General features: G+C 42.3%; 1 protein-coding gene across 1 annotated transcript in view; it reads left to right on the top strand.

Annotated features, from left to right (window-relative positions):
* clybl (citrate lyase beta like) overlaps positions 1 to 15,222 on the top strand; it is a 63,095-nt gene that overhangs the window by 25,082 nt on the left and 22,791 nt on the right. Inside the window, exon 2 of the mRNA XM_054615480.1 lies at positions 9,398 to 9,611. Within this exon, the coding sequence (XP_054471455.1) occupies positions 9,398 to 9,611 (214 nt within the window). The remainder of the gene's footprint in view (positions 1 to 9,397; positions 9,612 to 15,222) is intronic.

The following is a 15,222-nucleotide window of genomic DNA, read 5'->3' as shown; positions in this document are numbered from 1 at the left end:
GGGGTTTCCTTTCATTCTCTTCAAAGTACTACAATGGGGCTCTGAAGGCCTGAATGGCCAATGCAGAGCGCACAATCCTACAGAGCCCGCTCATTTTGTTTTGCCGGAGTCAATAAAAATGCTAAGTTAAAAGCTAACCCCCTTGTGCCCTCCTCGAATGGAGCGACTTGTTTGACCTCCCCTCTCAATTAACTTTTAATGATAAATTCATTGATTTTTTTGATTTTTCTTTTTTACTCTCATCTAAAGCTATTGTTCTGCACACATTTAGTGCTGCATTTATTATTTAGTTATGTATTAATACGTTTATTTCAAACTTTTTTTTAGCTCATATTGTGTATATATACAGTATGAGCTAATCAATGCTAACTTGAGGGGATTTATGGAGTTAGGGAGAGAGAGATAGCTGGTTTTTCAACCATTACAACTTCCATCCAACCAGCTATGATAAATGACAGCTCCTCTTTCTTTTACGTTTTGCCCCCCCCCCCCCAAAGTCCTGAGACCTAGATGAAGACATCTTCTGTCCTTCTGCAGTAGTGGGATTAAACCAGTTTTATGTCTAAGGGATGAGAAAAGAAAAGGGGAAAAAGTCTGCAGTCGTCTCTGGGCATTACGGCGGAGGCCTTGCATAGAAGCATTGTGTGCCGATTTGTGAGCCGAGAGAAAGCCGGGGACTTTGGGAAGGATTACAGGTAGGCAGACATTGGCTGCTGAAGATAACCGCCATGACTTCATCCTCATTGTGTAGATTAAGGCATAAAACCCAAACTAATGAGACAGGGAAGGGGGGGGGAGACGTGGATGGGAGGAGGAGTAAGGGGTATTGTTGATGGCAAGGGACGTCACTGTCGCCTGAAGAAGCTCCTTTTTTTTTTTTTTTTTTAAAGCCAGAAGAGGAAGATGTGGGCCCAGAGGTGATCTAATCTGAGGAAGTGAGATTAAAAAGAAAGGCTGCTCCAAAAATGAAAAGCTAAATTTTGTTAAATGGCTGTTACTTAGGTTACAAGGATCTCTTGCATGTAGGAGCACGGTGTTGCATTTTTATGACGGCAGTAGAACATATGTGTTGCGACGGAGGGTAACGAGCTGTTGCCGTCTTAACTGCTCAGAGCAGATTGAATGTCCGGTGTTTAAATCAATTGCTTGGTTTGGTAGCAGAATATTTCAGTAAAAGTCAATCCCGTATTAAAGTTAGCAGGTCCAGTGTGCTTGAGAGACCAGCCCCCCAGTAAACTCAGATCCCCATCTCGTTTTATCTAAGGGCTTGTCCCGACTCTCAATTTGCTGGAGGGCAAGCAAAGGAAGCAGGGGGGCAGAGAATAGAAAAGAGTAGAAAGCAAGTGTTTGATTCTCTCCTTTCCCTGTGTTGGGTGTCTCTGGTTAATTTTTCAGCATTTCTCTGCCATCCAATTGTGTCCTCAGACCCGAGGCAGTGTGAAAAAAAACCTACCGCATCATGCTGAGCGGAGGGTCTGAATTTGGGGAATGTTTTTTTACTCTTAAAACTAAAAAAAAAAAAAAAAAAAGTGTCAGACAGGCAGGTGGACATGAAGCTAGGTAAATATTGATGACTTTTTGACCATTTTATTCCCCCACCCGCGGACAGCTTTCTGCAGAAGGCGAGCCTGTTTACGCTTCAGGAAGCATCGATTTCCCACCTACTCTTTATTCATTCTTTATTTTCTCCAAATTTAATCTAGAATCTTATAAAAACACACTTTGAGGTATGCAGCGCTTATTAAGAAGTAGCTGATTATTGTGGGGTAGAAACCCAGATCTTTAAATTTGTGCATTTTCGACACAGCTTCTGCCTTGCACCACCACGCTGGAGATAATTGTGGAAATCTACATATTGAAAGGGAGGCTGTCGTCGGGGTCTGTTTTGGAGTGGGGCCTCTTGTTATCTGCTGTAATTCATGTGGTACAATGAATATTACCACCTGAATTAGGCTATTATGCTGCCAGGTGGAGGCCAGCGGAGTAACAGGAAATAGTGATCATCATGTCATGATAATGAAGCAATTACTACAGGCTATTCGCAGTACAATATTGACTACCAGGCCGTAATCAGCAGTGGCTAGATATGACATGACTGTTATGTCGAGTGGAATATTTATTAAGATCTAATAAACTCTTCCTCCCTGTTTCTACTGGACAGACTGTGTTACGCTGCAGCGGAAGAGCCCTGAAGTGTCCAGCCCATGTGGGCTTACTGCGTAAAACACAAAACATCCGGGCTATATTAACACAAGAAATTTGTCAAAATACATCACCAAAGTCATTTGGTGAAAAACTCTGTCCCTTAAATCCTCATATAATATCAATCATTCTTCCGGGCGAGCACTAAACTTGCCTCTTTCTCGCACTAATGGTAATGTACCTGAATGTTACTATACACACAGCACAACATCTTTTAATGTCGGTTAAATTATGATTCAGGTAAGGCTCTATACAGCTTACTTCCTTCTTGACTTGAACAGTCGTTGACTACATTTACATGGACCAAATATTCAGTTAAATTTTTTGCCCTTCTGCGCATATCCAAAAACCTGTTGATTTCCAAGTCTTTCATAATGTTTTAAGGGAGGTGTGTTTCTGGTAGTTGGTTTGTGTAAACCGCATTGAGCACGTCGTAAACAAAGTGCCGATGTAGTGCAATCTAATGTAAAGCAGTGTAAATTACTTTTTAAGTATACATTTGATACTCTGGATTCTGTCTTCTAATTCCACTGAGTCAAATAACTTAAAGAGCTGTATTGTACTAATTAGACCTATGAATGCACTACATGTCCAAAGAATGTTCCTAAAACCTGAATATTATCAGCATATCCCACGTTTTATTCTGAAAAATGCTCCATTTTGAATATGCTGTTTACATGAGCTGTGTCAAATTCGGGAATATTGTCATATTCTGAATAATAGTGGAATATGAGTGTGCATCTACCGTAGTCATAGTAACTATAGAAGCCAGCAGATGTCGTGCTTAGGTGTTTGCTGCAATGACCTGTTGTTTTTCTTTTTTTAAGAACGTCCCAGTTAAAAATCTTTCTATGGAGCCGCTGTTCAGGAACATTCACAAGGTTTTTTATTTTAATTTTGTGGTCACTTACATTTGGACTTTCCCATATCATCACTGATAACCAACATTGGTGTAAACTTATGAGCTCCTAGAAATAACTAAATCGCTTGTAGGTGCCAGTAAGCATGTGCATTATTAGTATGAAGTCTTACATCCTTACATAGTTTGTCATTCCTGAGCGACATTACCCATTACCTTGAGAAAACCGGTGCACCTGTCTGGATTACATGACTGGGGATTTAAGAGATAAAACTTGGGTCAAACAGGAGCTGAATATTTGCAAAAGTGTACATCAGTGACATGGTTGTTTGAGAGCGCCGGAGATAAGACGTGTAGTTCAAGGATATGTGGCTCAAGGTGGATTTATTGTAGTTGGACACTACAGAGGACGGAACAGTGAGTGTCAGATCATCAGAGGCCGTTCTGTGGGATTGAAGATCAGTTGATAGCTCTATACCAGTCAACTACTCTGTCCAAGATACACTCCAGTGTTGGTGGAAGACAGACACAAAAATGCATGTAAAATCCTGCTCAGCCGGCACGGAGAATTCAAGTGCCATATACTGTGTAGGGGTTTAAGAAAATATCGAGTATTGAGATGTGTTTTGTGATACTGTCTTGACTTTCAAAACACTATTTTTAATTAAGTTTTAATTAATAGTTTGCATGCAAAGATTAACTCTGTCAATACCTTATTTCATTTGTAAAGAGATGTGCCCCCTATCAAAGTAGTGCTTTGATGTTGGATGTTTCAGGGATAAATGCATATGAAGATTACATTGCAAAATCAACTTTTATTACCCAGATTTTATAAATACATAAAGTAACTCCACATTTTCCGTGCTATTTTCCACAAAAGACAGCCACATGTTTTGATTTCCGTTTGTTACATGCATACAGCCTTTTAAAAATGAACTTCAGTCTTCACAGGAAACTAGATTTAGGCAACAAAACGTTTTCGTTAGGATAAGGAAAAGATTGTAAAATACTAAGTTAGGTTTAGGCAACAAAACTACTTAGTTAGGTTTAGGAATAGATTGGAAATACTTAGTTAAGTTTAGGCAACAGACCTCCCTAGTTTGGTTTAGTAAAATATTTTTGTTTGTGTTAAAATAACTGAGGAGGTGCCGTCGTTGGACCCAGCCACCTTCCCTCCCTGCCTCCCTGTGTGGGTCTTTTGCGGTCTTTATACTTCCTTGTTTGTGATTAATTGGGTAACATACAAATCCATTTTGTGGAATATCTACGAATGCTGGATGAGCCCAGCCTGCTTACAGTATCACAATATATTGCTCGTAACCCCCGTATCATGACACTTATCCTATCGCCAGATTCTCGCCCATACAAAAAAAAAAAAAAAAAGGCTGAAAGTGTATAGGAACAATGTTTTTATGCTGGGTTACAGGAAAAGTCCAAATATGAAGTAACGTACTGTTCAGTCTGCTAAAAAAGTAACGCACGTGCCTCTGGAAGGCCAATGTCTAGTCTAACACAAAGCTCACCACCTTCTCACTGCATTCCAACCCCCCATCCTCCTCCTTTAATGCCATTGGGCCCGGGTCTACTGCTGCCTCCTTGCTAATGAGAACCAGTCCCATCCAGCACCATATAAACCCACTAACACACATTTACCTCTGATCTCAGACCAGTAAACGTAGTCACTGCGGCCAGGTCCCACCACTTTACAGCTGCTAATTTAGCTACACAGCCCTGTGTTATCATAACCTTTCATGTAAAAAGAAAGAAAGGGAAAGAAGTTTGTTCCGTAGGTGCATATTGCACTTTGGGGACTGTTAAATATATAGAACACACATATATAGTGATCTAGTAATGGGGGAATGTCCACCAGATGTGGGATGGTATAAATAGAAATATCCAGATCATTTTTTTTTTATATTATGGCGATGTGTGTATTTGATAACTGTGCCCACATCCCCGCTGGTTACAGCTCTGCTCCAATCAATGTATCTGTGATGTTTATTGCTGCCTGGCCACCATTTGTCAAACCCCTAATGATCAAATAACACGAGATAAGTAGTTCTTTTTTTATTTTGCTATTTTTTTAAATTATCTATCAGTTACAATGACCCTAAAAGGAATGAGAACAGAATTATAGTAATAATAAAAAAAACTTGAATCTAAAAGAATAGCATGTTACTCTACTATGTTATATAACTGAAGCGCTTAAGTTTACTTGTTAGCAAAACTTTAGCATGTTAAATTTACTACAAAATGATAACCTATACCGTAAGTGCGCGACAGCAAGACTTCTCTCCGTCTTTACCTTTTAACACACACACACACACACACACACACACACACACACACACACACACACACACACACACACACACTTATGTCAGTTTTTTGGAATACCGTGGATAAGCAAATGTACGTGTAATATGATAACCGTAATCTTCATACTGCGGTACAACCTCTGGGGGTTTTTAAGCTTGGTGATTGTCCCAGCATATTATGGGTGAAAATAATGTTCCCATCCTTTTGTTTTCTGTCCATGTGTTCTTGGGGACAACTGTGGGCAGAAAAGACGTAAGGTTTTCCAAGTTTCCTTTTAGCTTCAGTGGAACTCGCCAATATTTGGGTTTGACACCATTGTGGACCCACAATGACACTACTTCCAGTGGTGGATTTGACTGCCACTGGAATCATTTGACAAACTAAGCTATGATGAAAGTCAAAAATTGTTGACACACAGATTAAGAAGATAAAAAGATTTCTCAGAAGACGCCCCAGCTCAACAGTAGTTTACAGCTCATCAGAGCTGTAGTGCATCACTAAGGAGAGACCTACTTTTCTGACAGGATGGCATTAAATTTGTTTAGAGTCACATCATGCTGTGGCTCATGGGGTAGACACTCATTCCGCTCTTGTAAGGTGGCCGGTTCGAATCCTGGCCTCTACAGTCCACATGCCGAGGTGTCCTTGAGTAAGAAAATCAACCCCAGTTGCTCCCGGACGCCTTCTAGCTGCCAACTGCTCCTCAGGGATGGGTTAAATGCAGAAGTGACATTTCATGTATATATGTATGTTCATGATCATTAAAGCCGATACTCTACTTATACTTATTACAGGCTGCACGGTGGTGTAGTGGGCACGGGTTCAATTCCCGGGCCAGACAACCTTCTGTGTGGAGTTTGCATGTTCTCCCTGTGTCAGCGTGGGTTCTCTCCGGGTTCTCCGGCTTCCTCCCACAGTCCAAAGACATGCAGCTTAGGTTAATTGATGACTCTGAAATTGCCCGTAGGTGTGAATGTGAATGTGAGTGGTTGTCTGTCTATATATGTCTGGCGACCTGTCCAGGGTGTACCCTGCCTTCGCCCATTGACAGCTAGGATTGGCTCCAGCACCCCCGCGACCCTTAATTGGATAAGCGGTTACGGAAGATGGATGGATACTTATTACATCGCCAACACTCTGGTGGAACTGGTTCCTGATCAAGGATGTTTTATTATAGCAGAATTTCACTCTCGTCTTTATGTGCTTTTATGCACATAAATACATCACCTCTTTTTTGTTATTAATGTAACCTCAATAAATTCCTTTTTCTGGGGTCAAAACCGTAAACAGAAACAACGTAGGGCTAAAATTACTATTGATTTCTTGATCGACAGAGATAATCAATTTTAAAATGATATAAGTTTTAATTCAATTTTATAAACAAATATTCTCTGGTTGCAGCACCTCGATTGTGAAAATTTGCTGCTGTGTGATAGTCTGTGACCCAACCATATTCAACTAACTGTTAATTGGACCTCACATTGGGCTCAAGGAAATTACATAGAAACATTTTATTTTTTTTGATGGACAGTAATGTCTCATCATGTTGGCCTGCACGCCTATCATTATTTCAGATATGGTTTTATGTTTTTTTTAAGGAGAACAAAAGAAAGTTTTTTTATAAGACTTTTTCCATGATGCCCAGATGATAAAAAAAAAAATCATATTTTACCCCTTAGTTGCCAGTTTACTGTAAAACAACTTCCTGTGTGCAACAAACGAGCAGTAAGGGGGAATTACAGGAGGACAGAAATGCAGATTATTGGTCTCCGTTATTGACCTGTTCTGCTAGTATCTTGTCTCTAGCCAACATTAAGGCGCCTCCAGTCCCCTGTTTTTCAGTTTTCTTTCCTCATAATGATACCTACTCTTAAATTACACCCACCCTCTTTTTTTGTACATCAATTCAATATAATATTTTTGCCTTTTTAAGTTGGCACTTGGTAAGGCTTTTTAACATTTCCCCCTGATCGGTATACTCACAGACTAGACTGATTTTCATTTTGGTCTCAACAGCCATCTCTTGCCCCCAAACCACTTGGCACTCCCTCCGTTCTCCCACCCACTATTTCCTTTTCTAATTTTGCTGTTTGCTTTTTTTTTTCTTCCTCTCTCTCTCTTTCTCTTGTAGCTTTTTATACCTGAAATAACTGCAAGCCTTACCGTTTTCTTTCCACCGGTCTACCATTTGGCTGCCATATTCTCTCCCCAAGTCTTTTTGTGAGATCTGTTCCCGGTCTCTATGTACCTGGAAGCAGTAAAATGCTGGGAAGCAACCTGAATGGGGTTTAACTGCCCGCTACAACCGCGACATCTCAGCGCAGATTAGGCCTGATTGGGACTGGAGGGCGTGTGGAAGCGTAGTTGACGGGATTAAGTGGCTATTGAGGTGACTTTCTGCTCCTTTTTTTTTTAAGAGAGCGAAAGACAAGAAAAGAGACTCATTCAGCCCCCCCATCCCTTTCAACAGAAGGGACAACCCCCCTCCTCCTCTCTTTCTTCTGTCTTCTTTAGGAGGACACTAATTACAAATATGATCCCTCGAAGGGCTCTTGATACCCGGCGAGAGTTGGTTGGCGGGAGAAGCTGTTCCTCGCCGTAATTAGATGTATCTGATCCTAAACATTTAGCCACTCATTAGGGACAGTTGTTTCGGGGGCCAGATTGACAGAACAAATAATTAAGATGTGTGCGCGATGATTGTGATTATCGGTGCACACAGTTGTGTGTGTGGGCGGCTGGGTGGGTATGCGGATGGGAGGGGGCACACACAAACCAAAACTCTGTGTGTGTGTGTGTGTGTGTGTGTGTGTGTGTGTGTGTGTGTGTGTGTGTGTGTGTGTGTGTGTGTGTGTGTGTGTGTGTGTGTGTGTGTGTGTGTGTGTGTGTGTGTGTGTGTGTGTGTGTGTGTGTGAACTTTTTGGACGTGTGCATGTAGATGTCATGAGGAGCATGGCAACAACAGGTCGACCTGGTATTTCATTGTGTGGCAATCCGACTAAATACCTCTTTATTTTCATGGTGTCGGGCCGGAGAACACAAATAACTTGATGCATGTATTCGCCTTCGGTTAGTGCCTGCAGTCCCTCAGTTACAGTCAATAGCTTGAATAAACATTAAATAGCCACCAAAAAACTGTTTGTTGCATGCTTTTCTTAACTTGTAAGAATCATCCACTGAGGACCCAAGACGCCGAAGAACATTTGAGCAAAGCGCCTTAAGTGAAAAAGCAAAGCCTGCCGTCAAAAGGTGACGCTTTACTCAGAGAGTGATTGTTTAAAACACACTTAAATAAAATAAAATAAAAAGTTTTCGTACATTTTAGCAATTAGTTCAGTAATGACATACCCATTTTGTTTTTGACATTGCAAATTTTTCTACGATTATTGTAATATTTTACTTTTGTTAATCCATTTTATCATTGTGTCATCACAGAGCAAAATCATCTATAATGTAAATTTTGCACCTATAGTAGTAATGAAGGTACGACATTTTGGCCTTTTTTAAAACATGAACTACAATACAACTACAATACAGTGTATGCCCCAAACTTTTAACATTTCCATGACTCAGCTCCAACCACTGTGCTGACACCCTTACTCATTCACTTCCTGCCCTGCCTCCATATTCAGCAGTGTGGCAGCATTAGCATATGAGTGGCTCAGTGTTTGGGTGAGTTTGTCCTCAACAAAGGCTGCCAAAGCACAGGTCAGCGTCTCTCATCCACTTCAATGGACGGCTGAAGGGCAAACAGAGCTCCCCAAATGAAACGTTTCCCTACTTTCGCTCCAGTCTGGAGGAAGAGGCCTCCTTTCCGGATCCTCACGTTAATGATAAAAACAGATATTATGAAGATGAATGCAGCAACAACCTTTGATTATGCATTGCCCTGAGCCCTCTATGAATACAGTGTGTTTTAATGGGTAATGTATGCACCCTGGACATGTATTCGTGCATACATACTGAGTGTGACATGCACACAAACTCATGCATATGTGTTTATATTTGTGTTGACAGGGAGAGCAGTCGGCTCCCGCCTGCATCCTGGCTGCTCCATGCCGAAGCACGGCGTTCTCACCATCACTCAGCAGGCCCCTCGCTGCGCTACATACCCCGCAGGGCGGTTCTCTACTGTCCCGGCAATGACGAGCGAAAATTAAGGAAGCTGGCGTCGCTGGACGTCGACTGCGCCGTCTTGGACTGTGAGGATGGCGTGGCCCTCGGCAAAAAGGTACGAAAATACCAGGCGGCAGCCTCCGGTTCTGCCGAGTGAAGCCGATATGAAAGTGTCTTAAAACTTGCATTCTCTCTACTGACCATCAGGGGGCGACTCTGGTTGTGTAAAAGTCTATGAGAAAATGACCCTACCTCCACTTGATTTATTACCTCGGTAAACATTGTAAGCATGAGTTCATGGTCTCAATCTCTAGTTTAAAGCATGATGTTCATTTAGATAATTATGGTCCATTTAGAGTCAAATACACCATAAAGCGGATTATGCTTTAGGCGTGGCTTACAGTGCTGCTACAAGAGACATATACGGCGTCTCTACTTCACTCCTCCGCATTCCAAATATGGTAACTTCCGTTCATTGGTTGTGGAGAAAAAACGATGTCCGCGCTCCAAGATGGCGACGTCACGATGACTACGTCCACTTCATATATACAGTCTATGGTAAATATACACTGACGCACAAGTCAAACGTAGCTTTAGTCTGAAGTGGGTCAGTAACACAAACTCACATGCACAGCTGTGCGATCCTGACTGAAGGAAAGGGGGGATTGGAATTGAAATCTTGGACAGGTGCTCGGTCTTAATCACTGACAGGAAAACTACCTAACAGAGATGTTTAAAACAAGCACGTTTGGTTCTTATTGTGAAGTGTATAAAGGCAGCGATGCCCCCCTATCGGAGTCCTTTTAAAACAAGGTGACCACGTCCCACTGGGCGAGCAGCGGGAAAGCACCAGATGCAGCAGGTTAAAAGCATTCTCCCCCGCCCACACATTACCTCCCCATTGGTCCAGCTGAGCTGCCCGCGAAATCATGATTGGAGAGTGGGATAAAGAAGGGGTCCCGGGTAAAAACAAAAGGAAAAAAAGAAGTTAACCAACAAAGGTTTTTAAGTCATGATAATAAAGATGATTGATATGGCTGGAGGCTGTTCCTGTAGGAGACAAAGGTGATAAGCATTGGCCCTGTGTGACTGACGGGCTGAAGCTGTGACCCCGCAATGGAGTTGGCGGATGTCAGAGCTCCTGTCTTTATTATGTGTGAGAGGGGGGGAAACGTGGAGAGGAATGCAGCGCTGGAGCAGCCATTCAGGCTTGAGGAGAACTCAGACGGTGGATGTCAGCCTGTCAGCATTTGACAGGTCCATGTCTCTATCTTGTCTTGACATAAAGCACCCTGCTCCAACCCACTTATATTCTTTCACCAACTCACTCATTCCACATTAAACACAAGACATTTTTTACAACTTTAAAGTCTGAGTTATAGGAAACTTGCATTTTTTGAATATGATGGGATACATTTTTTTGTTCTCTTTACAAAGGCCTTTTCTATGTTAGCTTGTGGGTTTTACCTGTGGAGGATGCCATTAAGGCTTTGTTTTATGCTGTTTCAAAATGAAAGGGGAAATTAGATTAGCCACAGGACAGTTCCATTCCCTTAAATTGCAGAATCATGTCCCTCAGAAGGCATACATCTCCGTATTCCACCAGTAGCACTCGAACAATACCAACAATACATTTTGGAAAGTAGTATTGTACCTCAATTACAGTCCTTGCCTCGTTACATTTCCCTTCTTTGATTTGGCTACATCAGCACTACACAGTGCTGCTGCCATCCGATTTTGGCCATTTTTTTGATATCATATGTCCACGTTATCTTTAAAAGAGTCCGACACAGTGTGCAAAAATCCTGTAACCTATTATGTGGTCGCCAGGTCATGCTGCGTAATATAAAAATTTGTTATTTACTCAATAACATAATGCACCTTTCCAACTGGCTATCTTTCTTCATTTCCCACACTCACAGCTTCTGGCTATTGGAAATCCATGGGGGTTGTTGTGTAGTTATACCTTCCCTTAAGACAGATTTTTTTTTTCTATCGGATGAACTGTGCTTCTTGTGTGTGTGTGTGTGTGTGTGTGTGTGTGTGTGTGTGTGTGTGTGTGTGTGTGTGTGTGTGTGTGTGTGTGTGTGTGTGTGTGTGTGTGTGTGTGTGTGTGTGTGTGTGTGTCTGTGTGTGTCTCTGTGTGTGTAGGCTGGCAGAAATACCACTAAAACATTTGTGTTGGATATTAATGTCCATGTTTTGAAAACAATATAGGATAATGGATTTTTTTTCAAAAATTAAATTATCAAATAAGTATTGCCTTTATTTGTCTTATCTATTTAATATACTGGGGGATATTATACTGAGGATTTGGAGCCCCTCTTTGGGCATTAACAATCTAATTGCAATTGTCCATATTTATTAAAAGTTTTTGGAGTCATGCAATATATATTTTGATGTTGTTCCTGTTAAGAATTGAAAAATAAGGAGTAAGGGAATCAAAATGTATACAAATGTTCACTCCACCTGATTTAAACCTAGTCAAGTGAATTTACCATTTAAATAAAGACAGGAAGTGCTCCAGCAACGTTTATAAGTCGTCCTTCTTACATTAGTTTGACTGAACAGATTCGACTGAAGTTTCACATCAGTCATCATGTATTTAACCCAAAGCAAATTTTAATGCTTTAAGCTTGTTTAATTTTTTTTAACTATGACTGCAATGGGAATAGGGCTCGTAGTGCAGCCAGAATGTGGGTGACCTATACAACAGCACCGTTCCTGAATAGACTGATTGAATGTGTTGTTGCTGCTTAGTGCTGCTCACTACGCCTAATATGTAGACACAGTGTTAAATCTGCGGGGAACAGTTTTACTGTGTTAATGTAGAAAGACTACGTCTGGTGAAAATGTGCACCGTGATGTCACTCTGATGTCTGACGTTGTGGTTACACTTGTCTTTTTAATGCCACTTTTGTGATTGGATGGTGATGGAGACCTACGTTTGATAGATTTTTCCGGATTTTGCCCACATGTTGTCCACACCTTCACTGAGATCCAAACTCGACGCAAGCCAGGCCACCTTGGCACGCGGTCTGTCTGATTGGATCCCAATTTTAAGCAAGATCCGATCTTGGAGTGTACAGACTTGACCTTTCATGCATCCTAGCATGATCGGATGAAAAAAGTCGCATTGAAAAGACAAGGTTCAACCACTGCCAGCACTTCCATGCCTTGTCATTCTTTAAAAAAAGCTCTTGCAGCGTAGGTTTCTGAAAACACACAGTTTATTTGGAGTGCTTGTGTTGAGAATTATCCATTCCCCTCATCTGTTCACCTATTGACCCCTAACAGCCGGGGGTAATCCAAACTTGAGGTCAGCTGTTGGTCAAGAAATACAGTAGCTGCTAGACCAGTAGGCACCCCGGTCCACGAATCCAGACAAACACTAACTGAGTCTGTGTTAGTTTCTTCATCAAGGACATACTGCCTGAGAGATCATAACATACACTTATTCCCATGCTAGTTAAAGTGGCAACATCATCTCAGTAGATGGAGTGGAGCCAAGAGCCCAACACATCCCCAGAGGCTTCTGACTGACCTCTTGACCTCTGATTAGGTATGCATATGTACCCATTTCGGACTTTGCAACAAATGTTTACATGTGTAGCTTTATTTGGCATCTATTTCTATACATTCAGACAGGATTAATACTCTTCAAAAATGCGGGGACCTTCAGAATTGAGGGGTGGCCGGGCAGTTGTAATAGTGGTGACATCACATACTCGATTCTCCTTGAATTCAAGCTTCAATATACCTTCAGCCAGATACATCAAGGAGTATCTTGTTGCTTCCTTGGCCTCCAGTTAATCTGCTCACAATATATCCATCACAACTCGCACATCCAGTTTCCTCTACTTACGTTTGAGCGCTGATGCATTTTGATGTTCTTTATTGTAAGTTTCTGTGGACTTGAGCATCTGCCCAAATAAATTGAATGTAAAACATCCTACATTGCCGCACTTCATGCAGATTGGATGCACATGTTGCAGGACACTTTTACATCTGCTTGTGTGCGTAAATACTCAGCTGAAGTGAAAAAAATGTGCTGACAAGCCCTTGACAGTAATTTGTGGTAGACTTTCTCATCATCCTCCATAATGTCTTGTCAAAAATATTACCCCCTAACCTTCCTTCCCTGTATGTCAGCTTAAGTTCTGGGACCAGATGAATCATAAAATAAACAACATTTAGCTTTTAAATTGTGAGTGTGTTGGCACTGACAGTGCATACCGTAGCTGCGATTATATTCGCCATGACAACCTCTCAGTCGGCACTGTGTGTTCGCCAAGAGATGCCAGACCTCAACAATGCATGTCTGTTTATTTTTTTATTTAATTTTTTCTAGGGACATAGAACTGAAACAAAGCAGAGAATGAGCTCGCTAAATGCCATGCTGAACCGCTGTTTTGGTAAAGGGGCAACAAAGGGTTATGGGTATGCGTGGCTAGGCCTTAAATTTGGTCTACTGCCCACAACGACACTGCTATTATGTGTTCATTAATGTATTCTTTTCATTATCTGTCACCTTCACCTTAAAACAGGGAAGGATATTCATGACAAAAAAGGTACACCGTGAAGGTCAGTCCACCCCCTCCCCCTGAAAATTGAAATCCGGCAGTGCCCGCTTTAATTGCCTGCCGCTTTGACTCCCAAAAAATGTCTGCGCTCCAGCTTGGCAGAAACGCCGGCTGCTTACGAGGCAGGGAGATGAGATAAAGGAGTAAAGGGTAGGAGCCACCTAGAGCTTGCTAACTGTCACCACAGACCCAGAGTGGAGAGGAGGAGGAGGAGGAGAGAGGAGGAGGGAAGAAGAGGGAAGACGAGGCTGACTGCTCTAACACTCTTACACATATCATCATATCTGTATGATCAGTGGGGTGGAGGAAGAGGGTGGGCAGGTTGAAACCCCGGAGCGGAACTGACGGCTACACCTGTCCTCTCTCCTCCTCTCTCCCTCGCTGTCTTGTTCTCTTTCATTGTCCCCCTCTCTCACTCCTCTCCCCTCGCCGAGGTCCTCTGGGTTAAGATTGCTTAGCTCTCTCTCTCTCTCATGTTATCTCTCTTTCTCTTCGTGCCCTATGGTCCAGTATTCCTCCTGGTGTTTTTTCTCTCTCTCTCTCCCCCCATCTCTTTTCCCCACATGGGTCCCTCCATCCTCCCTGACATCCCCCCTTCCCCCAGCCTCCCCGCCGTAGAGATTCTCTCCTAATCCCTGGAAGTTTGGAACTAATGAACTAACTGCTGAGCCGCTGCCACGGAGCTTGGTCCCAAACTATACTGTACTTCACACTCGATTTCCTCTCCAGATGGCATGGTGGCGCGGCCGACGCGACGGGGAGCACCTCTCACACACCAGCACGCGCCCGCAAATGCACACGGGTACACAAGACGTGCAGAACACACACACACACACACACACACACACACACACACACACACTCACACACACAATTGTGCACATATAGACACATGCGGACAGACATTCACGCACAACTGCACTTGTATGCAAGCACATACACGTATTGTTGCAGACTGCAGCTCACTGTGCATCAGTCAAGTGTGTCGGAGGGCCAGTGTCCTGCATTCACCATCACTGCATTAGAGAGAAAGGACCACTTGTTAGTGCTTAAAACGAGTTACTTCACTATTTGTCCATCTGAAGGTGGTTAATCCACCAAAAAATAATAAGTGAGTAGCAGTAGTTTTTATTGGGCCCATGT

This window comes from Anoplopoma fimbria, chromosome 16, assembly GCF_027596085.1.
Source record: "Anoplopoma fimbria isolate UVic2021 breed Golden Eagle Sablefish chromosome 16, Afim_UVic_2022, whole genome shotgun sequence".
NCBI classification, from domain to species: domain Eukaryota; kingdom Metazoa; phylum Chordata; class Actinopteri; order Perciformes; family Anoplopomatidae; genus Anoplopoma; species Anoplopoma fimbria.
Note: the sequence above shows the minus strand (reverse complement) of the source record. Positions and strands in the feature narration are given on the sequence as shown.